Genomic DNA, 27,782 nt, shown 5'->3' with positions numbered 1-27,782 from the left:
TAACCAGACGAAAACTTTATTGAACTGGAATAACGTTTTATGTGTTTTATATATTAGAAAGTAATAGAAACCAAATATCATTTCCTATTACAACAAACTTTGATATATTTAATTGCGTCATAACGTTATGGAAACCAGTACAGGGCGAAACAGACCACAAACATGACAGATTGGTTATGTAATGTTTATTACAAACACTTTTTGAATTATGGGCATATGTCTCACCCAGAAAAGAAACTAATTACTTGAATTTGAAACATCTTTATTAAAAATAGCCTTCTATGCTATATTAAAAGTAAGCTACTTAAGCAGTGTATAATTAATTATTTTTGAAAATTGTCTACAAAGATCTATCTTCATACACTTTGTTATTTGAGCTTGATAATACAGAACTTCTTTACTAATATACTTTGGAAACAATAATCCGCAAACAGTTCTGTGCTGTCATCTATTTTTAAGAAATATAAACAAGCAAGTTTGTTCAAGATTAGCTCTGTTGTATTTTTTATTCATCACATCTACTTATGTACAATGAACTGTATGATTACATCTAAGTTATCAAACAGCAAACAGGTCTTGAAATATGAACCATCATGCTCATTACAATTATTATAATACTAAATTACATATCCAAGCTTTTTCTAAAAAAAACTGGAAGTTTCAACATTTAACATCAGAAAGCTCTATTGAATTTCATGCACTATTTGGTATTGTTTCAACTTCAGTTTGGTTATTACAAATTCAGAGCTAATTAACGTGCTTCTTCAAAAGATGTCAGAATTCACTGTATCTTTTATCTGAAATATCATTGTTAAGATTCATTTACCTTACATTTACCATATTTTATTGTTTGAATAATGTCCCATGTTTCTAGAACTTGGCAAACAAAATCCAGTAATGGAACTCTAATCTAAGGTGATAAACTGTCAGTAAACCACTTATCGATATAGATGATCTGCCTGGAGGTTGGATGCTATCTCAGCTTCCCATTTATCCCCATTGTTGAGTAATTTTTCCTTATTATACAAAAGCTCTTCATGGGATTCTGTGGAAAACTCAAAGTTGGGACCCTATGGATGAAAACAAGAGACAGTTCATAATGTTATAAAACATTTATAATAGGTATAACTTAAACACTCCACCACATTAAACACTAGCATTCTCTTGCAACACTGATAACACATTTGAGTTATCTTTAACCATTTTTTCAAAAATTTTGGTTGGATGATATAGCAACTGTAAAAATGTGTCATTAGAAGTGTTACAACAGTAACTCTGACTGTGCAGTTTTTCAAAATATGTCCCATTTAAAGTTACAATAGTGGCTCTGATTGTGTAATTTTTAAGAATATGTTACTTAGATTCTCTTCTTACACAGTAGTACTGATCAAGCAGTGCAATGAATTACTAATACCATAAGTAACTCATCTTTCACAAATCAAACATCCATCAGTCGGAAAGACTAATCACAGAACTCCCAAATAATCACACTGGAGACTTTGGATGTAATTTGGTCTATTGTCACATCATAACAGTATAGTGTCATACAAATGTCTATCAAGGAAAAGACTGTTTAATAAGCTTCCAAATAAACCACAGAACTCTATAGCTTATAAACTGATGACAGCTCACACCTCCAAAGGTAACCTAATGAATACAGGTCTTTACAGCTAACAAGGGCAATCTTTTGGGCAAGAAATCCTTCTCTTTGATATCTCCTACAAACAAACTCTAGTACATTCATTACTTTGAAAAAGAGAGGAACACAAACCTAGTTGTTGATAACACACAGCTTCATGTACCCAATAGAGCCAAGGTTCTCAATTCATACACAAAAAGTTCTTTACACTTTTTCTGATTCATCCTTTTAAAATAGTAATAATGGATGCTAGACTTTGCAGATTTCTATTTAGATGCAAAGCTTTGTTGTCTCATGGTCCTGCACCTCTTATCACCCTAGACTAACAAACACCTCTTGTTATACAGATAGCAGTTCTAAGTTCTGAAAATATTACCAAATCTTTGCCTACAATACTTCCAAACTTATAGTACAGTACTACTTTGTATAGCCAAGGACACTAATCCTGGTTCACCGTTAGTAACTGCTGTCTTAGTCTCAGATGAATATTGCAAAATATTTGGATTTCCAAGATTAATTTATTTTTTCAGTTACAACTGAATATTGATAGTTTGTTCATTCTTTATTTCATTTTTGTATTCTTATTCCATTTTTCTTGTCCTGTAATCTGGAACAATTTATTTTCCAGAATTTTCAAAATATATGGGAACTGTGAATAGTGCTGCAACACTTTACATACAATTTTTAAAAACCTACAATGTTCGTAAAACTTAACGTAAACACATTTCATGATGCACAAGAGAAAACTTCACATAGTAGTTGCCCAATCAGTGGATTATAATCTGTGAAATTAATGATTTTATAACATATAATTAGGAACTGAACTATCTGTTGCAAGGAATATCTTAGGTGGGCACAGCTTAGCTACCACATTGTTTTACTGTTATTTAATCCAAAAGTTCTGTGGCAAGTTTTATTACTAAACAAACATTATGTTATATTTGTGAGCAACTCCTTATACGATATCTTCACATGATGTACATGTTACTCTTAAAATTATGTAAATAAATACATCATGTTTTTTTTTTGAGTAGATACCCTAGAACCTCATAGTATCTGAGGGCAAAAATAAATAATTTAAAGCAAATCCAGAGTTTTTATTTCTCTAATACCTTGTGTGTCTAGTCTTAACTGAAAACACTGCTTGAAACCTATGAATAAGGCTTTCTTCTAGCTTTTGAGGATATCAGTGAAAATTGAATTTGAAGAATCTAGAAGTACTGTCTGGAGTTCTGACTTCTATTTCCACTGCCATAACCGTTTTTCTTCATCAAGATACTTCCACACTCTAAAACATTGAAGTCTAAGTTGTACAGAGACTACACTAAGCATGGAAGGATTTTATCTGATTCCTTTCTATTAATATATTGTTAAACTGTGGGTTTGGGATATAATTATAACATAGGAAAAGGAAATTTCTCCTATTAAATAACATTCAGAGTAAAAATGCTTGATGAATGAGTATATTCTTATATCAGATCACCAACACTAGCGGTAGTTAACCTCCCTCTTACTTGGATACTAACTCCACTAGACTTGTGTGAAGGCTGCAGACAATTTTCCTTTAACCTGCAACAAACCTACCAATGTTTATTGGTTCCAAAGAGCTCAGAATTTGCCTACTCAGACCAAAGTATATTTCTCCTCTGAAAGGTTGTATAATTTTTTCTATTTTTGCAAACTTAAAACTCTCTTGTTTGTTGCCTTTTCAGAACAAAGGTTTCCTTGAAACTTTTCATCTCTTTTTAACACATTTTGTGTTACACTGAAGAAGTATTAACCTTGACATTAGTGGTTTATTGAAATTCTGAAAAAGGCAGTTGCTACATTTAAGTCTGTCTATAAACGAACTTAGCCTGAGGACTTAATATAAATCTGGAAGGCTAAAATGATCTACCAGGGCTACTCTTATCCTAAGTAGTATCAGTTTCATTCTATCTTGTGATACAGTTTTGATACTTTTGTTCCAACAAAACTTTCATATTGATGGTAGCCCTTTTTATTTGAAACTATTACAGTCTGCCATACTTCATCAGAAACTGGACTCATATTCATAGTTAGAAATCAACAGTCATTTTAGATTCATACACAGAATAAAATTAAATTTGCTTTGTGTAGACAAACATAACTCTAAATCTCAAGAACAAGACAGAATACTCAATAGCCACAGCACTTGAAATTATTTCAGGCAGAATTAGAGTAAATTAATCTATGAAACATATTTTTCCTATTTTGGTGCACCAGCGATACCAAATGTGGGGTGCACTATACTTATTTGATTTTATTACTTATCAGCATCTCTATCAGTCTACCCTCAAATGGAAATCCTTTTACAACATGATTAGAGTAAATTAATCTACGAGACCTTGGGTTTGGTCAAACAGATCACTCGAAAGGGTTTGACCTCTTTAAGTCCAAAACTGTAATTATATCTTAAACTGGTTAAGAGATGACAGAGCAAAAAGTTAAAAGTCTGTACTTGAAAAAACCTCAAGAGCCATTCTATAAGCCACTATGACATGGCTAAAAAATGTTTTCTAACTATTTTATGATAGAAGTTTAATATGCAGAAGGCTACTTGATGTTGGACATAACTACAACAGCCACATTATTAGAGCATTTAAAAGTTGTGTCTCTATTTGCATCAACATTGCTGTTGTCAGTTTGAACATTTCAAAAATAATTTAATTAGAAATCATTTAAACCAAGTTTATGATTTGGAAGATGTTTGAAGAAATAAGGTTTTTGATTGACAATATTTCTCTAATTTATCCCAGTCCAATTCTACATAAGAGACAAAATGGTGGTCTCTAACGTGACTACTCTAATTCATTCTGGTCACATTCTACACAAGAGACAAAATGGTAATCTCTAACATTATTACTCTAACTCTCCTGGCTACATTCTACACAACAGACAGAAAGGTGGCCTCTAATTTATCCCAGTCACATTCTACACAACAAACAGAAAGGTGATCTCTAACATGATTACTCTAATTTATCCCAGTCACATTCTACACAAGAGACAGAATGGTGATCTCTAACATTATTACTCTATCCTGGTCACATTCTACACAAGAAACAGAAAGGTGGTCTCTAACATTATTACTCTAATTTATTCCAGTCACATTCTACACAAGATACAGAATGTAAGTCTCTAACATGACTACTTTATCTCATCCTGCTCACATTGTACACAAGAGACAGAATGGTGATCTCTAACATTATTACTCTATCCCAGTCACATTCTACACAACAAACAGAAATATGGTCTCTAACATGACTACACTAATTCATCCTGATCTCATTCTACACAAGATACAGAATGTTGGTCTCTAACATGACTACTTTATCTCATCCTGCTCACATTGTACACAAGAGACAGAATGGTGGTCTGTAATTTATGCACAGTAGTGCATATATAATTAATCATTCTCTTTAATGGAAATGTTTGATATAAAAGCCTCAATGTAATTATCAATGATAGTGTTCTTTCTACCTCCACAATTGCATCAACAGGACAAGCTTCTTGGCAGAATCCACAATAAATACATTTTGTCATGTCAATATCATAACGAGTTGTTCGACGACTGCCGTCAGCTCTCTCTTCTGCTTCAATAGTAATAGCCTAGAGAAATGTTATTAAGAAACTACTGTAATAAAGACCCTAAATAATGAATTATAATTTTTCAAACATTTGTAATAAAACCCCTGCCTAATGAATTAGAAAAGTTAAAATTCCTGTCCTAAATATTTTCTCTAATCATTATTAGATTCATGAACTTTGATTCAAATGTTTCCCAGAAACAATGTACAGCTTATAGCTGTAATATTCAACAGAATGATTAATAATTCTAAATAGATAAAAAAAAAACTGATATTGGCTCAACCAAAAGGTATTGAAGCCAATATTATTCTTCAATCTTTGAAAATAATAAAGTATAAAAAAGATAATGAATTATTAAATAGACAATAATTGTTTTTTAATATAAAAATATTAATAAAAGTTCAGAGAATATCTGAGCATGAATGAGGTACAACCTACTCGATAAAAGTTATGCAGGAATAGTAAACCAATACACAGGGCATATTACCTAGTTATAAAAAGTATGCACATGACACATCCATGTCTTTCAATTCTCACCTAATGACGACATTGTATTGTCAAAATATGTAAGGCCAATATTTAATTAAGACCATAAGCTGGTTTTATTTAAATATGTTTTTCAATGTATACCCATTTTGGCATTGTGTGTTATATATAGCAAAAGCCAATAATTATATTGCATTCAATACTAAGTGAAGGTCCCTTTTACTACAAGAAATGTGAAGACACATAATGTACGTAAACACGACCTTGTGAACTAACTTTAAGGGTATTTCTTCTTGGAAAAATTCATAATTTCAATTATACCAACTCCACTCAACACTAAAGCCCATAGAGCAAGTTGGTGAAAATGTCATTAAAAACAAAAAACTTTCAGGGAACCCAGATACTTCCCACAAACTTAGAATTTATTATTGTTATTTTATTAACCTATTGTCAAACACAGCATATAAACTTAATTAATGGCTTTAAAATTATTCTTATGCATAGAATGTTAATTAATTAAATTACCCAATTTCAAATTAATGTGACTGTATTTCTTCCTTTTCACAATGACAAAAATATATATATGTATACAATAAAATGTATAAAATAAATGTTAGCAAATCAATTTGACCAGTACCTATATTTCAAATAAGTCTTTCATCAACAATTTCTTCTCCAAGAGTATGTAAAGCATACAGCAAGTATTTTATCTGTTTCCTGGGTAAGGCATGTTATTTATTTATTATTATCTTCAATAATAACATTGGTCATATTGTTTAGTACATAGAATGATATTACTTTCTCTTCTAGTCTATCATTTATTACAAAGAGAATCATGCATTCCCAGTTTAATATAGGTAAAGCAAAAATAAATTAGAATGAACAACAGCTTTTCAACCAACTTTGATTCTGATGATCCAATCTTACACTAAGTACAGAAACATAAATCCACAACTGCTAAAGATCTTAAATTTATCTTATCCACTACAAAAATTGAATTTTGTAATTTCTCTTTATTGTTCCACAAAAACCTAAAAGACCTTCCAATGTACAATAAAGAAACTCTTGACCAATCCAGTTATTTATTTCATTATGAAAATTAATACCTGTATTTAGAACTAATTTAAATCTCCTAAGCTGACCAACTGAACCACGTGGTAACTTAAACCAGTAAAATATCAGTAACCACTATTAACAGATAAAACTGAAGCAAGTGGTAACTTAAACCAGTAAAATATCAACAGTAACCAGTATTCACAGATAAAACTGAACCAAGTGGTAATTTAAACCAGTAAAATATCAGTAACTAGTATTCACAGATAAAACTGAACCAAGTGGTAATTTAAACCAGTAAAATATCAGTAACCAGTATTCACAGGTATAACTGAAACAAGTGGTAACTTGAAGGTTGACATTAAAGAAAGGTTGAAAGTTTGTAGAGATGTAATATTTGGAATAGTAAATGTGAAATAAACAGATGTAAAGTACTTACTTATTACAACTAGAGTTAACATTTTCTTTACAGAAAACTTTCATAAATAACATGCATGTTCCTTAGAGATTTGCATGCCTCTAGTTTTTAGGCAACTTCTACCTGATCTTGTGAAGTTTTTTGTTAACTGTGCTATTGCATAATGAAGTTGTTATGCAGTAAAAACCCTCCATGCCAGTAGGAGAGAAACACAACATCCATGCATTCTAGTTACCTCTACGCTGTAGTACTTGTGATATTTGTTATTTGTTCTTTCATGAGTCAAGAATACTAAGTTGCACCCAAATTAGGTAGTGCATAAAGAGGTATCTATCAAAAATTTATTTTCAGGTGTGGAAAATGTTAAATTCTGAGACAAAAAAACTAGATTCCGGTACTAATATTGTGGAGAGAATGGCATGAAATTTATCTAGATGAGCTCCCTTTTGGAAGGACCTGAGAAAACCCATAAAGTGTGACTCCTGATGGCAGATGTTCTATAGGGGCTCATCCATAGGAGACTGCATCTCATTTCTGCCACTGTACATTTTACCAAGAGTAAAAAGGAAGAAGTGACAAACAAGCCCTACATGTCATGGTCATGAATGAAATAAGCACATGTCTGCCCAAGTACATGCATACAAGAAGTCAAAGAGCAATATGTGTACCTAGTGTACACCTCAACTCTACTGTCAGAGTTACTTGACTGACACTAACTCCAGGAAGAGGACACAGAGATTGTAATCCATGCTTGTCTCAATTCTACAGATAGATTCTTAGACCAACACCAGGTGTGGGAGGGATGGAACAGAAATTCATGTCATAAGTTATGTAATATCAATCATGCATGCATCAACTCTACTAGTAGGACAGCATCAGTTGTTGTAGGAGAATATGTGTGAATAGTATGTGCTTACCTCAACTCTGCAAAACAGTTGCAGCTTGCAGGAGGAGGGGCATATAGTATGAAATACTTCTGGCACATTTAACAGTTTAATAATATGAGGGGTGACCTGAATTACAATGACACTGTCACCCCTACCACACATCTCACTAACTGGCACCCCTTCTTCTAGACCCAGCAGTTAGGTCCTAGTCAATGAGGGTTTCCCATGGTTCACCACCCCAGCAGCTAGGAATTGGTAAATGGTAAGGGTCTTCCTTGCTCCACTTGAAGAAAAAAAGAAAATAATTCAAAGTTGAGAGACCTGGAGAAAATACCCAGATTCCTACCAATCCTGCTTCAGTCCAAAAGATCTTTACAGGAAAGAATGTAATGAGTGACTTCATAAATCTATCTGGATCAAATATCAGATAAATATCAAAATGTATCACAAGGGTACCTGAAGTGGTCTTGAAAAACACCCCACCTCAACTTTGGACATATATGAAGCCAAGGTGAATAGTATAAGTGTTTACTGTTATCCTAATTTGATTTGGAATTTGTCGAATTAAATATGACACAGGACGCAAAACCAGCCTCCTGGTGGGATCATGTAAGTAAATGCTATGAACCAGAGAATGTACTCAACTGTCTAAAAATGGTAGGTAGAATGACAAACAGGGGCAGACAAGATGATGAGAGACAAGATAGTCTGATGGTGAAGAAAGTTGACAACAAAGTTATACAAGGTATTCAAGATGCCAGTTTGAAGGACCTTGTCCACCAGCAATCAGGAGTGAATAGCAAGGGAATGAAAGAGGTGATGAATCTGCTGGGATGAAATCCAGAATATCCACATTCAACAATCTCATAAGAAAAATAGATCAAACAAATAATCTGGCAGATATTACAAATAAAGGTATAAAAATACTTGTCCCTGTAAGAAGAGGAATGTAGTAAGGAAGACAGAAACCCTGAAAGTTAGAAGTACAAGCTAAACATCAACAAAGAGCATGAACACTGCACAAAAGTTTCTCTGGAGTCAAACAGTCATAAAAGAGTGAAATAAAAGGAAAGGAGAAAGAAAGGACTTCTCTGGATAAATTAGAATATAACAACAATGGAAAGGGTATGGGAAGAGCTGCTAGCATAAAGGTCTGAATGATGATAACCATATCTGAGAAGTAAGAAAAAGATTTCTGCAGAAAAAGTTGTAGAAGTTGCAGTTTGCCAATAGTTTGAAGGGACACAAGTACGAATTACAAGATGGTACTAAAGACCAAGTTGGGTATGGGAATAGAGCAAGCGTATCTATGGACAGAGAAAGACAAGAACAAGGTGACAGGAACAGGGAAGGAGAGTTAAAATAACTGTGGTAAAAAGGATCAGGAAAAGACAGGAATACTGGGTTATGGTGGGTGAAACTAATGCAAATAGTTCACCTCCACTCATTCTCCCAGTAAGCAATGGCAATCCCAAACAGGAGAATTCTGAAACGGATGAAGAATGATAAAAATCAAGGAAACAAGAATCATAAAAACAAAGGTTGAGGCTTGATGTCACAGAAATGTAAATGGTCCAGGAATGGTAAACAAAATGAGGTAAGATTAGGATTAAAAAGTGAGAAACAAGATAATGAATATGATACCGAGGAAAGAAATAAAATTGATAGAACAGTCAAATTACCCCTTCTCATATTTCCTACTGGGGATGATTCACATTAGATGTTTAAGGGGAGATCAGCTTCTCCATACTACCTTAAACAATCCCCCTCCACTACTATCCCACATGAGTAGAGTGATACTCTTGCATAGAGGAGACACAGAAATCTAGCCAAGTACAAACTTTCTTTAATGACTAATGTGGTATAATATTGTCCTGACACAATGATCTGAACGAGTTTCTAATTACCTGTATCATGCCTACAAAAACATCACCACACCTGAAAAACTTCTATTCTAGTTATGAAAAGATAAAATTCTGGATGTTTTCAACTGTTGCAACAGTAATTTACTATAGTCAAATACATTTAGTCCCAAAAACTTTATTCTTTACCTGTGCAGGACAAATTGCCTCACACAATTTACAGGCAATACAACGCTCTTCACCAGATGGGTATCTTCGTAGTGCATGTTCTCCCCTGAATCGAGGACTAAGAGGACCTTTCTCAAACGGATAGTTGATTGTTGCTGGTTCTTTAAATATGTGTCCCAAAGTAACACCTAAACCTTTTATATGATAACGAAGATTTTATTAATATCTTTTAATATGTGAAAATACTGAAATAATTTATTTTAATAAACAGTAACTTTAGCTATCATGTTATAGTATCTCTTATCAATCATAGAATAAAAAAATTTTAAGAATACACACAACACTGAATATACAATGGAATATACTAAACACAAAAATGCCAATCACTTTTACAGATTAAATGAAAAGGTTTATAATATTGATACTTCTATGGAAGCTTCTTATTTTACACAGTTATTTCTGAGAACAGAATTCCATGTTGTTGACCAGCACCATTATTAGCTTAGACCTGTAGAATACATTTCTATATTCTTCTCAAATCTGGATACTAACCTCTAATTATTTCTGACCAGAAAGCAGTATTAGCTGCCCGATCTGTGATATCTTTCCAATCCATGCTGGGATCTCCTGGATTTACTATTTCTGTTCAAAACATATATACAAGTAAAATCAATACACAAGATGTTGCAAAAAAACAAAACATATCAATACATTTCTTTTGTACATTATAAATTCCAAATTCACATTTACAGTACTTCTTTCTTTTGAGAAATAAATTTTAACTTACCATAACTTGAAAAACATTTGCAGTGGCTTTTTTTTTTTTTTCCTTATTCTATCATTTTTATCACAACATTTAACCTACACTTGTTTGCAGGTATTATGTGGTATGTCAATAAATCCTGGTCTATTTGAAACAAATTCAAGTTAATCATAACTTTATGCAATAAAATAAAACTACTTGTAAAGTAAACAATAAAATAGAATAATGGGATGAAACAGCTCAGAGCATTCAGTATATGACACAGTTTTACAGTTTGAAATGAAAATGAAGAATAAACCCAATACTAAAGAAAAAAAATAGCTAAAAGGTGTTTATAGCAATTTAAGAATAGAAGCAAAGGTAAATTATTGCAAAGTAAAATAAATGTAAAGTTGTAATAAAGGCAAACTTAGCTGATTATGCTGAATTGTAAAGTTGTAATGAAAGCAAACTTAGCTGATTATGCTGAATTGTAAAGTTGTAATGAAGGCAAACTTAGCTGATTATGCTGAATTGTAAAGTTGTAATGAAGGCAAACTTAGCTGATTATGCTGAATTGTAAAGTTGTAATGAAAGCAAACTTAGCTGATTATGCTGAATTGTAAAGTTGTAATGAAAGCAAACTTAGCTGATTATGCTGAATTGTAAAGTTGTAATGAAGGCAAACTTAGCTGATTATGCTGAATTGTAAAGTTGTAATGAAGGCAAACTTAGCTGATTATGCTGAATTGTAAAGTTGTAATGAAGGCAAACTTAGTTGATTATGCTGAATTAAATGTACTTGTATATTTTAACTTAAACAAGTCAAGAAAATTATGGACGAGCAAATGCAAGTGTATTATTTATAAAGACACTGTATGTACAACTGAAATGTAAATTGTTTTTTTTACAAATAACCTTGTACAAACACACAAACTCATTACAACAAATACTTGCTTTAGAGACCAAAAAGAAAATCTCATCTTATGCATAAGCATTCATGGTTTCATATTGTAAGCTAAAACGTTTGTTGTTTTAGGTTCACTAATTTCAAACACTTATACTACCATTTATTGTTGGTTAACAACCATATAAGAAAACTTTAGTACTAGTGTCTATTACAGGCCATATTAATATTATTTGTCAATCATTTAATTTTGTAGTTCATATTGGTGTACAGAAGATATTTTAATAACACAAGTGGTTTACTTCTATTACTATTTGGTGCTGGTTGGCAAGTGTTTAAGCAAACTATGGTACTAGTATTAACAGGTTTTTTTTTTTTTTTTTTTTTTTTAGGGGGGGTCATTTTATGAGCTCAAAGAATGAAAGTCTTGTTTTGACTATTTCCCTTCTAGTGTTAGTAGAAGCTGTGAAGAAGGCTGAAAAGGTTAAAAAGAAACAAAAAAATGTCTGAGCTGGAGACAAGAAAAAAGCAAAAGAAGTGAATGAAGGAATGTTTCAGCACCACATAGTGTCACCAACTGCATGTGCTCCACCTCAGAGTAGCAATAGCTTCTTTGCTTTCTTAGTCAGCCTAAGTCTTTATCCTTCATGGCTTAAAAGTTCTCAAACACTGTGCCTCACAAAACCCTTTAAATTCAGAGACCAATTCATTCTATCTTTGATAGTATCAATAATTTTCTCACACTGGGTGAAGAGAAACCAAAGTTTCTGAACATTGTGGATTATTTTTCAGACCACAAAATTGGCATTTAAGCCTGAAAGTTTTTTAAAACCTGTCAAGAATTATGGTTTGGATTAGTATTACCAGATTCATATTATTTGATGCTTGTTAAAGACTATTTATTTATAAGTATCTTTATCTTTAATTTCCAAAGAGTCAACACTATTATAAACATTAGGCCACCAAGATGTTCCTTTTTAGCTACAATAGTTAGATTCAATGGTTGACACATGTCAAAGATGTTAAAATTTTAATACATCCTATCCTTATCTCGCTCCAAAGATCTATCTACTCTCTTTCCAATTAAAAAGAAAAAGTTCAAACAAAAAATGGTTGAAGCTATTATGAAGTAACAATAATTCTAATATAAAAAGAAATGTATACAACATATGCATGCAACAGTAGATCAGTTTTATTTCAAAATTCAATTCCACAAAATAATAATTTTGTTACCACATTTTCTTGGGGAAGTTAGCTTTGTGCAAGTAAATGAATACTTCTATATAAATAACATGGAAAACATTGCATATGTTAACTACAAAACCTATAAAAACTTAATAAAATAAAAGATTATTTTAATAATTTTCAGTCTTTTTTTTTTAAAGAAAAACAAACAAATTATTGACTGACAGGTTCTAAAAGGTTGTCAGTATTTGTTGGTTTGAAAATAACACGGGCCTGCAAATTTAAACTTCATAAAAGTTGTTTTGGTTGTAATAATGGATTGTCTATAATTCAGTTATGCAGATTTGAAACATAATATTCATTTTGTTCTATCACATAAAATTTTTTTACAAATCAAGAAGAAAACAACTTACTTAGATCTAATGATTATTTCATTTACCACAATAAACAATCAATAAGACACTCATGTCATGACTGGTCTGCAGAAATCTATAGCTGGTAATTGTCAACATTTTAAACATAACAACATGTGACCCTGTTTCAGAGAAAATGATTTAATTATGTAAAAGTACACATGACATTTTGAGAAAAATCTGTATATGATGGAGAAAAATAGATATCATTTTTGGATTCAGTGCAGAGGAATTACTGGAGACCATATAAAAATTTCAAAATGATAAAAAAACCACTGCAGGTCTGTGTAATTTGCACTCTGTCTTCAACATGCTGACACTTCATCAATTAGTTCTTAAACTAGTAATACAGAAGAACTTGCATATTGTATTTTACTGTTATCATCAGTATCAGCTGAATGTGTAGGCCACCTAGGTGTAGTACCTAGGCCATATCTGGAGCTCCACCAACCACCTAAGTAAAAATGTTATGCTTTACAAAACCAGTAGAAAATATGGAAGAGTGTTTATTATTATTATCATTGTTGTTCTCAAATATTACCCAGGCCCCACTAATCTTCAGACTGGCCATGATCACTAACTTTCATTAGTCAGAAATAATTTTTATTTAATTTTATAAAAACTTCTGTAACTCAATTACACTCTGACACAAACAACACCCCATACTTTAACAATACTAACAGTTGTTCTTAGCTTAAGAGGACAGTAAAAAATGAGTAATTTTCACCTTTCCATTATATAAAATGGCTGCAACTATAGCTGACAAGTTTCTTGGACTGTCAATGTAGCATTTCTACTTGTTTATTAATGGAGGTGAGGACAGATTTGATATGAAACTACCTACATGGATAAAAAACCCCATTACAGCACCAGCAAGACTAGATGTTAGGCTTAAATGTACTTGCTGATGTAATATGGTTCATTTCTAGTCCATTTAATTGGAAGGCCTGTAATTTATAAGTAAGAACTAATTTATAAAATAAAGTTAAAGCTTTATTATCTTGCATCTTCCAAGTGCCAGACAAGCAGCAATTTTGATCACAAAAGTACTTCTGTTATAGTATCTTACAGGAAATGTTTGACATTTTGCTAATCTTCTAAACTACATTGTTTCTAGATCAGTTATAGAAACAGTAGTTTTAAACAATAATAAACATTGTAAGAAATCTTAAATTGTACAAAAACAATAATTTAATCATTAATCACATTACAGGTAGCTAACAACTGATTCTTGTCAGTGGGAAAGCAACTAAAGCCACAGCAATGCCAATAAGCTACAATGAGTATTTGTATAAGGAAATATTGAAAGTTTTAGTTATAAGGGTTCTCCAGATATAGAGATTCTGCATAACCAAGTTATAACTGTATTTCCTTCATAGGTCTTTATTAACCTTTACTGAGTAGAAATTATTAACCCTTAAATACTTAACAATACTCTCCATGTTTCTATAAAACCTGTAGATTTTCAAAACCCTGTTTGACCTTTTATTTCACCCTTTTCATTACTAGTCTATAAAGCCTAAAGGCAAAGATTTTAGTCTCTCTTCACAGAATAATCCCACCATCCCAGGTGTCATCCTAGTGGCTCCTCTATGAACCTTCTTCACCAATTCAATGTACTTCTTGAGGAAGGGAGCCCAAAACTGTACAAAGTACACTAAATGAGGCCTTACAAGTAATCTACAGTGAAAAAATAATATCCATTGTCTTGTATTCAGTATTTCTATAAAAACTATCCAAAATCCAATTAGCCCTATTGCTAGCTACAATACAATGTTTAGATGAGAGATTTTTCAATCACAACATCAAGATTTTTTTCTTTAACCACAGTATTTAATGTATTCCCATTTAAATTGTAACAATAATTTGAATTAAGAAAACCTACATGCATAACCTGACATTTTGATAGATAAACATAACCTGTTGGTGTGGGGGAAATGCTATCCAATTTGATAAAAAAATTTAGTTGGAGAGTAGAAAACAGAGATTAGGGTTAAATGGAGTTATAGCTGACTGGATCCTAGTTACAAGTGGTGTGCATAAGGGCTCTGTGCTGGGTCCTCCACTATTTGTGATTTATGTTAATGATATTGACTCTGGAATGACTAATAAAATTTTAATGTTTGCATATGCTGTTAAGATTTTTGGGATAGCTAACTGCATCAGAGATACAGACTTATAGGGAGTTTTAGATCATTTGATGAAGTTAGTCTGTTTTCTACTCTCCAGACAAATTTTTTTTATTGAATTGGATAGTATTTCCCCTACATCAACAGATTTAATTTTGTAACAAGTCTTTTGTGAGGCAACTTATCAAATTATTTCTGAAAATCAATGTAAACCAAATCCACACTATTTCATTCACCAACTGTTTCAATAAAATCCTCAAAGAATGTCAGAACATTTGTTAAACAAGAATTTATCTTAGTGAAAACAAAGCTGGTTTTTGACACTATATCAAATTGCTTTAACCTGTTGACTGCCAAGTATTTCAGCTGCTACAATACAACTCTAATGCTTCTTCATTTTGTAACTTTTTCGTGATGCCATTTTGGATCGAAAGTGAAACAATTTGTAAGTAGGTCAAATGCATGTATGGTGCTGATATCTAGCGTTGAAGTTAGGTATTATTAAGAACGAATTAACTCATCCGTGGCACTGTGTTACAAATCTGCTTGGGCGAGTTATCTCATCTATGGCACTGAACAGGTGCAATGCATCTTTAATCACACTCTCCAATACCTTTCCAACTACTGATGTAAGAATAACTGGTCTATAATTACTTGGATAATGTGTATCACCTTCCAATCTTCTAATATACTTCCACTACTCAATGACCTATAAAAATATTAGCTACTGGATCAAAAATAATATCTTTAAATTCCTCTAAAACTCTAGGATAAAAGTTGTCTGATCCAGGGGGATTCATCAATTTTAAATTCCAATGTTTTATTATACAGTTTCAGAACTTACAATGATATCTTTTACATCAATGTTTTCCCCTTACATTAAATGCTGTAGTTGAGGCATAATACTAGTATCTTCCTTTGAAAAAAACAAAGATAACATATAATTTAATAAGTTTACAATCTCATAATCTTTTAAGATCAACTCCACACTATCATTTGTAAGAGACCCAATCCCCATCCTAACATTCTGCTTACCCATCATATACCTAAAGAATTCCTTATCTTTCGATTTAATTCTCTCAGCCAACCCTCTTTCATGTGCAATTTTTGCCCTTTTAACTTCCTTTTTAACCAGCTGTTTTGATTTCTAATAATCCTCTATGTTCTTATTATTTCCAGTATAATTAAATTTCTTATGTTTATCCCTAATATGACTTTTTAAACCTTTAATAAACTATATTGGTTTATTCCACTGTTGCCATTTTTTTCTGTAGGGAACATGTATGCTGTGTATACATACCAATCTTTCTCTAAATGCTTCCCACATCTGTTCAGTCCCAACTCTTTAGTCCAACCTATAGAAGCCAGATCATGTCTCATTCCATCAAAATTGGCTTTCCTAAAATTTGGAATCAGGGTACTATTCTTCAATTCTACATGCAGTAAAATCACAAACCTAATATTGCAATGGTCACTAGTACTTGAATGTTCACCAACCACTATTCTATCATATTCGTACCTGATGCTAATATTAAATCAAATATAATTTACTCTCTATTTTATTGTTATTCTATTTGCACACATACACAGCTAATACACTCTAACCCTGCAGTTCACAAAATAAAATGTAGTCATACTCCATTAAAAATGATTTCTTACACCCTTGTCAATTTCTTTCTGTTTAACTCTCTCTTCTTTGATAATTCTAAACATAACTCTTCATCAACTTGTCAACTAAAATATATGCTTTCATACCATCATAACAATGATGTTTGTAGAAATGTCAGTGTCTGGACAGCATCAAAAATAACAGCCATCAAATTTCACTTTATTCAACTATCTTAACCTAATGATTCCTTCTTCATTTGCTAAATATTATACCATTTGACCAAGCAATAATTGTGGTAAGTTTGAGAAATAAAAAGAACAACATATATTCATACTTGTCCCAAGTATTCCACTTATCAATCAGAATGTTGATGATATACACAACTACAACCCCCCAAATCACCCTGGGGGAGGCTAAAAAGTCAGAATTCCACCAACTGGCAGAAAATTTTTATGTCTCTAAACAAACCAAATTATAGAACAAATAAAACATAAAATTAAGACTTAGATTTTCATGACTGTTGCCTACACTCAAGAACCTATAAACTGATTACACATCCTAATCTGTAAAATATTTATCTCAATAACATGATATACAAAGTTTTTATTTATTCCATCTTTTAAGGAATAAACAAAATTCACAAGCATGTTGTTGCAGCCTAAAAATCATTATTTTTTTAACTTTTACACATTCAAAATGTTAATTAATCCTTTTGCAATGGGTCAAGAATTAAAGGCCATGTCTTTGTGTTTGTTGACTTGCATTCGAAATTTTAGTGAACTATTTTATTTGGAATGAAATTGTATATTATAATTCAAACATTAATATTATATATGCATCATTTTCGTTATTTGACATTAAATATTAAAAGATAACTAAATATAGATTTTAGTGAATCACATATGTTAAATGCACCACTATTTAAATTTAGATATTTGTAATGTCAAAATACTAAGTCTATAGTTTATACAAATCAGGATCTCAAGTTACTAATATTGACAAGCTAAAATATAAAATAAGAACCTCATATCTTTTTATTTTGCTGAGAGATTGTTTACTTACTGAATCAAAGACAATATCCCCATTCAGCTCTTTCCATTTTTAAAAACAGTCCCCTATGTACTCTTACTACAGTATATGAAATGAATAACTAATCAACAGCTTAGAATGTCCCCAGAGTGGTTTTCTCAACCATTTTAATCTGTGAAGAGGCTACCACACTCTTTCAATCCAAGTTTTCAAGTTTATATATATAAACCTAAAAAAAATTGATATTCTCCACATGCAAAATTTTAAAAGGCTTAGCAACCTATGTCCAGCAACAACTGAGTACAAAGGTTGTAGTGAGAAGAGGTAATTGTTTACTTTACTTCTTGATTTAGTGTTCTATATTTTAAGAAAAAACAAATTCAATAATTTATTTCTAACTAGTAATAATCTCTATACACACATATGTATATATAATGTATAATAATTGAAATGTGGCTGTATATTACAAAATACTAGTCCACTAAAACACACCTAAGACAGAGAAGACTAAAGATCAGTTTCATATCACTGGATACATAACAGGAGTGCATGTGCATCATATCAATGCAAGTTATGTAATATTAGCTAGGCATGACTGGAAGGTCAATATAATAAAAAATAATATATATGTAAACATATAGTGTTATAAAACTTAAGCTACTTAGACGAAACATTTGTATTTTTGCATTATATGTAGTCTGTCTAGCAAGAAAAAAGCATAATTTATGTTTATTTCTTAATTTTTTGCAATGATTGTAAGGTTGGTTAAGTGACAGATTCCACATAATATAGAAAATAACCTAAAATATAAAGTCTTACTGAAAATAAACTTTAGAAATGTATTCATGAGGTTTTAGAGATTACACAAATAATATATGATATTTTGAGGAGGAAAAATAGTTTTTCAATCATAACATGAAATCACTTTGCACTCAGACTAGTAAAGAAACAGACTCTATTCTTTCACAAACAAATTTTTAATTAAAAACTGATTTTTTTATATAAAATACTTGTAATCTTTACTAAGTCTACCAAATCTTGCAAACATACACATGCTGCATCAAAAGTTATAGTGCAAATACTTAATGTGTGCAAATGTGTACATGTGTATATTACACCAAGCCTGTAGCACAAGTGTTAAAATTCATAAATGTTAAACTTTTATTACCATTGTCAATATTTTCCAATGAGTAAGTAAAACAATGTAAAAGTTTTTAACCATAAATGTCTCATACTTTACTCTATGTTAGTCTTTTGTGGTCTGAGTGGACCATATCATAAAATATTACGTTAAAAATATTTAAATAATAATAATAAACTATAATTTTGAAACAAAAAACAACACTAACCCTCAAAATCATTTCCTTTATCTGTTTCTTTGTTTGAAATTAAGCACAAAGCTATACAATGGGATATCTAAGCTTTTCTCCCACACAGGTATTGAAAACCAGTTTCTAGTGTTGTAAGTCTGCAGCCATACCACTGTGCAACTAGGAGGCTTTTCCTTTATTAATCAATAAATGAACATTGAATATCAAAACATTTATTTTTTTGCCACCTAAACTAAGTGTAACAATTTAACACAAACTAGCCAATTACTGAAAGTACATAGAACCATAAACATATGTACCGATGTTTAAAAAATTTTGGGGTCCGTGAAGACTCTAGATGACCAATGCAGGATTAAACCATAATCATGATAGCTGTTTGAAGCTGAAACATGATCCAGTTATTTATTCAATTATATTTTATGCTTGTTTCATAAACTAAACATAAATTGTGCTTATATTTTTCAACATATTCAAAGCACTTTACATATTTTTCACTTGTAAATAACCTTTCACAACCATTTGGTCACAGTTATACTAAAAATACATTAAAATGTCAATGTATAAATAAATGTGTTCACCTAAGAAAAGAAATGGAAATTATTTTCAACATTTACATACAAAATAATTTCAACAGAAACTTTCAAACAGATATTAATAATTATCCTCAATAATAAATTCATTCTATCACACAGTCTACAATAGCCATGGTATGCCATTAGGTTGAAACTGTACTGATACAAGCCAACCCATATTATAATTGGCAACATATTCCCTACATCATACAAAAGAAATTTCTGGAACAAATATCCCAGACTTACTATAAGTCAGTTTCGAGGAGTTGACAGAAAATGGTCTAACAGCAGCTAAGTAGAATCTGCCAGCTGTAAAATAGAAAGAATATTTAAATTAAAACTATCTTAGAATACATCTAAATCTATATTCTGTTCACACTGGTACAGTATTATGGTACTATCTGAATGACTAAGAGCAACCATTCATTGTATATAAAGTTGTATAAATTCTTACTTACATTTTTATTCCATTTTTCAGCATTACTAAGTAATTGCAAGAAAATATGAGCACCCAACTAGGGATGCAAGAACATATTAAATTTTTTTTAGGGGTGCAGGACATAAAAAAGGCTGGGAACCACTGTTCTATAACATTAAAAGTAGAATCTTTCTCTAGCATGAGAAAAGATTATATGTACATTAAGAAAGAGGATTTGCTGGAATCTCCCTTATTATCCACAAGAAAGAACAGGCACACAAACACTGCATATGATCATGCCTTTCTTGTATCTGATTGGCAAATTGTTCATATGAAATCAGTGCTATTAAATGATGTAACACACACACGCTGATGTGTTCTATGAAAGTGTTCTTGTTAGTGTTTTATAACTTCAATATTCATGCTTATTGTTATTACTTGTTTTATGTGGTTATCTCATACAAGTTCCTTTGTGGAAATGTTTCATTTAAATCTCTCTATTTTTATGTCTGCTTTACTTGAAAATCAACAAAAATCATTTACATGAACCCTATTCTCTAACAATGTTGTACCATCTCCACTTATTCACATGAACTTTATTCTCTAACAATATTGTATCTCCACTTATTCATGAGCTCTATTATCGAAAAATGTTGTACCATCTTCACTCATTCACATGAACCCTATTCTCTAACAATAATGTTGAACCATCTCCATTAATTCAACTGAGAAGAATTTTCTATGAAATTTTTCAGAACTGTTCTGTAAACAAGTGCTTGGCAACCTTTATGCATTTCTTTCATGTAACTTTATTGAATGCATTAAAATTGTCCTGAAGTTCATAAAAAAAAAATTAAAGCATCAAAATGACGACACACCATCATTGTCTGACTTTAAAACAAGAAACATCTATACAAAATATCTCCTTTAAACTGTTTATGAAAAGACTGGATGACACACTAGTTACCACACAAAGAAAACTAATACTCTACTTTTCAACCTTGACATCTGACGACACAAACAAATGGTTACTAGCTTTTTTTGGTTTTCACTTACACTTCTGTGACAGCTACTAATAACAATATTATTATCCTTTAAATTTACATGTAACTGTATTATAATTATATATTTCATGTATTAATATATATAAATATTATGTGTCATGTTTTCAAATATAGTTGAATATTCAGTGATGTTGAGAAAACCCACTTGTAGAAAGGAACAACTAACCCCTAATTTTGTAAAGGTAAAACTTTCAAAAGATTTTAATAAATACACAAGCATTATCCAAAATTTACAGAAAAAACTATTTAAAGCCATGTTGAACACAAAATACAATGAACTACATGACTTACAAAAAATAAAAAATGAACCTAGACCATCAACTGGCATGCTGCATTAAACCAGAGATTTACAGACTTATACAACAAAACATAAACCAAATCAATACTAAGAGCAACAGAGACAAAAAGATCTGCCACAACAAAAAACTAGAAAAACTAAGATGCAAACAACAGAAAAGACATCACGACAAACCGTTAACTAACCTCATAATTAACAGATCCGACCGACAATTAAACACAGACGAGATACATCTACTTAACAAAGGACTCAACTTCGCAATAGCACCTAGGTACATTCCAACCATAGAAATCAAAACATGTTTAGAAGATCTAGCCAGGGGACTTGTGATACTTTCCACAGAAAACAAAAACAAGGAAACAACCAACAGAAGGAAGACAACTTGGATAATTTTATTGACATCCAACAGCCAAACTTCCCAGGTAAAATTAAAAATTTATATTTTCCAGAAACACCTAAAAACAACATCTTAAACAATTTTTTCAAAGAATTTTCTCACAAAACCATCAACATAATTTCACAAAACAAAAAATTAAAAAACAATATTACAAAAAGAGACATTAATTCCATTAAAAACCTAAAACAAGACAAAAACATAAAAATTCTAAAAGCAGATAAAGCTAACGCTATTGTCATAATGAACACGAATGAATGCATCCAAAAAATGAAGAACATCTTATCAGACACAAATAAATTTAAACCAATACACACAAATCCAACAAGGACACACAAGACGCAACTAAACAAATTACTACTAAAAATGAAAAAAGCCAACACAATTTCGCAAACACTTTATTCCTACCTACATAAAACCGACTCACACACACCACAAATATACGGCATCCCCAAACCTCATAAACCAGATTGTCCATTACAACCAATAATGTCCACATATGAATCGTTTAATTACAATCTTGGTAAATACATAGCATGGGCATTCTCCATATATGTAACATCAGCCAGCTCATTTATCAAAGACTCTTTTAATTTCAAGTCTAATCTAAATCAACTTAATTATAAAGCCTTAAAGGCCAGTTTTGATGTTATATCCCTCTTTACAGAAGTTCCAACCACTAAAGCCTACAAGATAGCCTTAGAACTCTATATCAGAGACCCTAACCCAACCATAGACATTCCCAGCAACCAATTAGCAACCCTCATAGAATTCATCACAATAAAGACAAACTTCATGTTCAACAACCACAACTATATACAAACAAATGGCCTAAGCATGGGCAACTCAGTATCACCAGTTCTAGCCAATATTTTTATGACACAAGTTGAAACACAAGCAATTAATACAGCATTACATCCACCACTATACTGGTACAGATATGTAGATGACACAGTTGAGGGATTCAGATCTACAGAACACACACTTAATTTTTTCAATCACATTAACTCTATACATCCCAACATTAACTTCACATGTGAACAGGAAGAAAGCAATCAAATATCATTTCTTAATCTCAAAATTACAAGAACCAGCACACAATTTGAAACAGAAATCCACCAAAAAATAACCCATACTGGACTATACATTCCTTGGGACTCAGCACATGAAACAAAACAAAAACTCAACATGCTAAAAAACCAAATAAACACAGCCATAAAACTATGCTCACCAGGTAAAATTAACAATGAATTAGACAAAATTAAACAATACTTCATCAACATCAATAAGTTTCCTCCACAAACCATAGAAAACATTATACACACACACCTAGACAGAAAGCAAAATCAACCAACAAAAGTAAATATATCTCACGACTAAAAAATTCACGAAACCATATACTGCTACATACCATATATTCCCGACATCAGCAGACAAATAACCAGCATTTGGCAAAAACTAGTAACAAAATATGACATTCCAGTTAATACCAAATTTATTCAAAAACCAGGCACAAAACTGAGGTCTATACTATGTAAAAACTACACTGACAAACACCACACCAACATTATTTATTAAATACAATGTGATAACTGCCACAACTTCTATATTGGAGAAACAAGTAGAAAAATGGAAACCAGATTCAAAGAACATAAAAAATCACCTTCACAAATTTTTGAACACTGCAAGTCAAATAAACACAACATAACCATAGAAAACACTCAAATACTAAATAAAGAAACAAACATAAACAAATGCAAAATTAAAGAAGTCTCACTTATACAACAACTTAAACCCAAAATAAACCAATATAAAAGAACGCCTTTATACCTATATTAAATATAATAAAATAAATAATATAAAATTATATATTCAAACATCTAACACCACCCTCTACATTCCAAAACTCAGTTACACAACCCCTTCCAAACATGTGGTCAGCTTCCGGTCAGTTACCTCTTTCTTTCTTTGTGAACCTGATGATGACCGAAGATGGTCGAAACGTTGTTCGATCTTCTACGTAAAATATTTTCTCAACCCAAACGAGTCGTTTTTGCATATATATATGTGAATATTAAAACTCATCTGAATTATGTAAAACTTAAAAGATGCTTGACTTGCTAGAAACTAGTGCATATAGACAGGAGCAACAAATAATACAGTACTCCACTGCTGCTGGTCACTACAAAGTCAAATATATATTATTTTTGACATTTACCACTTAAACTTTTGGAATTTAATTTGGATGTAATAATGAACTAGAAATCATTTAAATATGAGATGTCTTTTCTACATTTCTCTTAATTTGTCCATGGTTAACACATCTGCAATTTACATGATTTCCAGTTCATTATTACCGCCAGTAAGATACCACTTAAACTCACTATTTCTAACCACAGTGCTAACAAACTGCACTGCAGTGGTTGGATAAGGCAAATCTAGTAACCAATGAAATCAGTTGAAACTGCAATCTAGCAGCCAATGAATTCAGTTGAAATTGCAGCTCACTTTCCTCATACTTAACCTCTGTGTGCCATGCAGTTCTGGCGTATATTGCTGACCAAAAATATGAATCTCCAAATATTCCTTCTGAAATGTGTTCTTGCAATGTCAGATATGCCTTTAAGTTTTACTAGAAAAACTGCAAACTAGCTAAAAATTTACTAGTTTGCTAATTAGTGTTAACTTCATGCCTTATCTAACTGTGTAGAAACTATTAAAGATTAGTTAAGCTCATGGAACAAAACCATTATCTAAATACTGGTTTAAATTGGAATGTAATTAATAATTTCTTTCAGAGAATTCTCAATATACCAGTCATCATTCATCTCCATCTGAAAACTGGTGCACATTAGACTGTGTTGAATAATTATATCATTTTTACACTAATTGTGCAGATTGTGCATCAACATTGTTTTAACCTTCAGTCTCTGTTGTAGCTATCTCACAATTTGATAAATGTTTGAAACTTCTGTTACTTTTACTGATACTCTGAAAGATGTGTTGCATACTCTCTTATGATGTCTACAGATTATACTTATAATAACAATATATTATACAATTATAGATTTACTACAGAGAACTTTCAGTTTATTATTTCATATTATATATCTTTTTTGCTAGAAGCATTGTAACTTTGAAAATTTTGATATTTATTTAATTCATTATTTCACATTATTTAATAAGCAAGTGTTCTGTCACATACAGTCAACAGAATTAAAAAACATAAATTTGAATTGTTTTGCTAAATTGTGAGGTAGGTACAATATAGTTCAACTGTCAGTCTATGCCAATCTTAATCTTCATTAATATCTGTAAACAGTTATCAACTAGTGGTTACATACAAAATATTACAATATTACATTTTTTGAGTTATAGTGAGGTAAATTTAAAACATTTCAAAACCAATTATCTGAGCTTAAAAGCTGCTCATACTTTGAACTTGCTTATATCAGAATACAACTGATCAAGAGATGTTAACTGTGGCATATCTTACGAATATTTAATATTCTGATTTCAGATAGGTTTCGTGTCTTGGCACACATTATGCTAATAAAATAAGATGACAAACATAGATTTATAAGCATAACAAAAGTTTGTTTTGAGGGAACATACTACTTGTTTCAACAGAACACTGGTCTATCCAAAAGATGTACTATGTTTCTCAAAATAAAACAACTTCATTATGCTTATTAACTCAACTGACTAGTTTAAACAGGTCTACTACATGCACATTACTAAGTGTACCTTCATTAGTGTTAGATATCCATGACATAACCAATGTTGTAAAATATTAAAATCCACACACTTAATAAAATAACAACATATCCAGCTCTTAAAATATCTCTGCTTAAGTATAGCAAAAAAGTATTTATGTGAGCAACTGCTTTCAAACATTTCTAAAGAAACAGGATCACCTACTTCTGACAGTTGTTTTCATACACCTAACTAAACATTACATTTTCATGTTTCTATTAAAAATTTGAACCAGAAATAAACAATAAGTCATAAATTTAATTGAACAATAACTTTCTCTTAGATACAAGACTAAAGGCAGCTTGTTTAACTAAAGTTAATTTTAAACAGTTATTTGCTTTTGATATTAAAGTTTTTAGTATTGCAGACTCTAATGAGGATATATATTATTTGATGAAGTTAACAAATAAATAAAGTTTTAAAAAATAATTAAATGCAAGTGGGTGATTAGAATTCAAGCTATAATTTGATAGGAATAACATTAACAGTGTTACAGAAAAAGAATCTTGGTGTTCAACATTACATATTTAAAAATGGGTGGAGAAAGCACTAGTAGAAAACACTACCCATACCAGCCGTTTTTAAATATATAATTTTCTCTACAAGTGGGTTTTCTTGTCATCACAGATTAGTGTTTAAGGTTGATGATTCTCTGAAGTAACGTACTGTTGTTAGTGGTTAAAAAAAAAGAAAAAATGGCTTTTAATCTGATCTACAGAAACACTGAACCTGAGTCTAGAGAGTTATAATATTACTATACAAGTCAATGATGAGGCCTCACTTTGAGCACTGTGTTCACTCTGTTTCCTTATCTTAGGAAGGGCATTGAACTGTTGAGAAAAAGATTCAGAAAAGAGCAATTAAGGTAATACCTTGGATGGAAAGGTTATCATACAGTCATACAAAGACAGGTTAACATTTCTGAAATTATTTTCTCTCAAAAATAGAGGAGTGAATATTATTGAAGTGTTTAAGGTTGTTACTGTTAAGGAATTTAATGATGTTGATGCATCCTCTTTACAATACTTAATGGGGAGAAGGGTAATATAAGGAGACAAAAGTATACATTTTGGCTGGATAGGAGTCATATTCAGCTAACAATCGCTTATTTTGCTAACAAGATAGTTGGTCATTGGAATGGATTACCTGCAGACTGCAGATGTGGTGGATGCTGTAAATTCGTGGGAGTTTAAGAAAGCTTGATAAATATATAAAATAATTTAAGTGAGAAGGGCTATTTTAAAGGATTTTTAAAGTTTGGTATAGTGCATGGTTGAGCGTCGATGAACTCTTGTTGTTCTTAAAATGTTGACTTAGAATAGAACTCAAAATCAAATTTTAAAAATTAAAAAGGCTTAACTAAACTACAACAGTCTCCTTTTCAGATTGCAATCAACATAAAGTTAATTAACAACACATATTTTGATTTTTTACACAGTAAATCAACTTCATCGTTCAATTATTCACTGTAATATTTATAAAAAAAATGTATATTACCTAGCCGAAGCGCACACACATTTCTCAGCGCAGACGCCATTTTGAGAACTAATCTCAAAACCGAGTTACTTGAGTATTAAAACTCGGATATCTTTTAAAAGTTACCTTTGATTTAGGAAAAACAAACAATATATCTGTTTGTATGTGTCTATATCAAGTTGGGAAATTATTAATATATTTCATTGCTGTGGTAAAATAAGAACTATTATGGTATTTTCAAATAAAAATTGAATAAGTTTCATCTAATACAAAAGTCGCAAGAAAAATGGAATAAATCCCAAAGACGTCCTGTATAGGATGTTGGCGACAGGAAAAAGAT

The 27,782-nt window shown here is 31.3% G+C and overlaps 1 protein-coding gene across 1 annotated transcript; it reads right to left on the bottom strand.

Moving 5' to 3' along the window:
* On the bottom strand, window positions 1-27,641 carry ND-23 (NADH dehydrogenase (ubiquinone) 23 kDa subunit). The gene is made up of 6 exons (XM_076511294.1): window positions 27,464-27,641; window positions 20,283-20,345; window positions 10,672-10,761; window positions 10,141-10,313; window positions 5,138-5,266; window positions 1-1,070 (listed from the first exon to the last, which is right to left on the bottom strand). Exons 1-6 carry the CDS (start codon window positions 27,501-27,503, stop codon window positions 939-941), a joined length of 627 nt encoding a protein of 208 aa, XP_076367409.1. The 5' UTR covers window positions 27,504-27,641; the 3' UTR covers window positions 1-938.
* Between the last annotated feature and the right edge of the window lie 141 nt (window positions 27,642-27,782).

Source organism: Tachypleus tridentatus, chromosome 7, assembly GCF_004210375.1.
Source record: "Tachypleus tridentatus isolate NWPU-2018 chromosome 7, ASM421037v1, whole genome shotgun sequence".
Classification (NCBI taxonomy): domain Eukaryota; kingdom Metazoa; phylum Arthropoda; class Merostomata; order Xiphosura; family Limulidae; genus Tachypleus; species Tachypleus tridentatus.
This window is presented reverse-complemented; position numbering and strand designations above follow the sequence as displayed.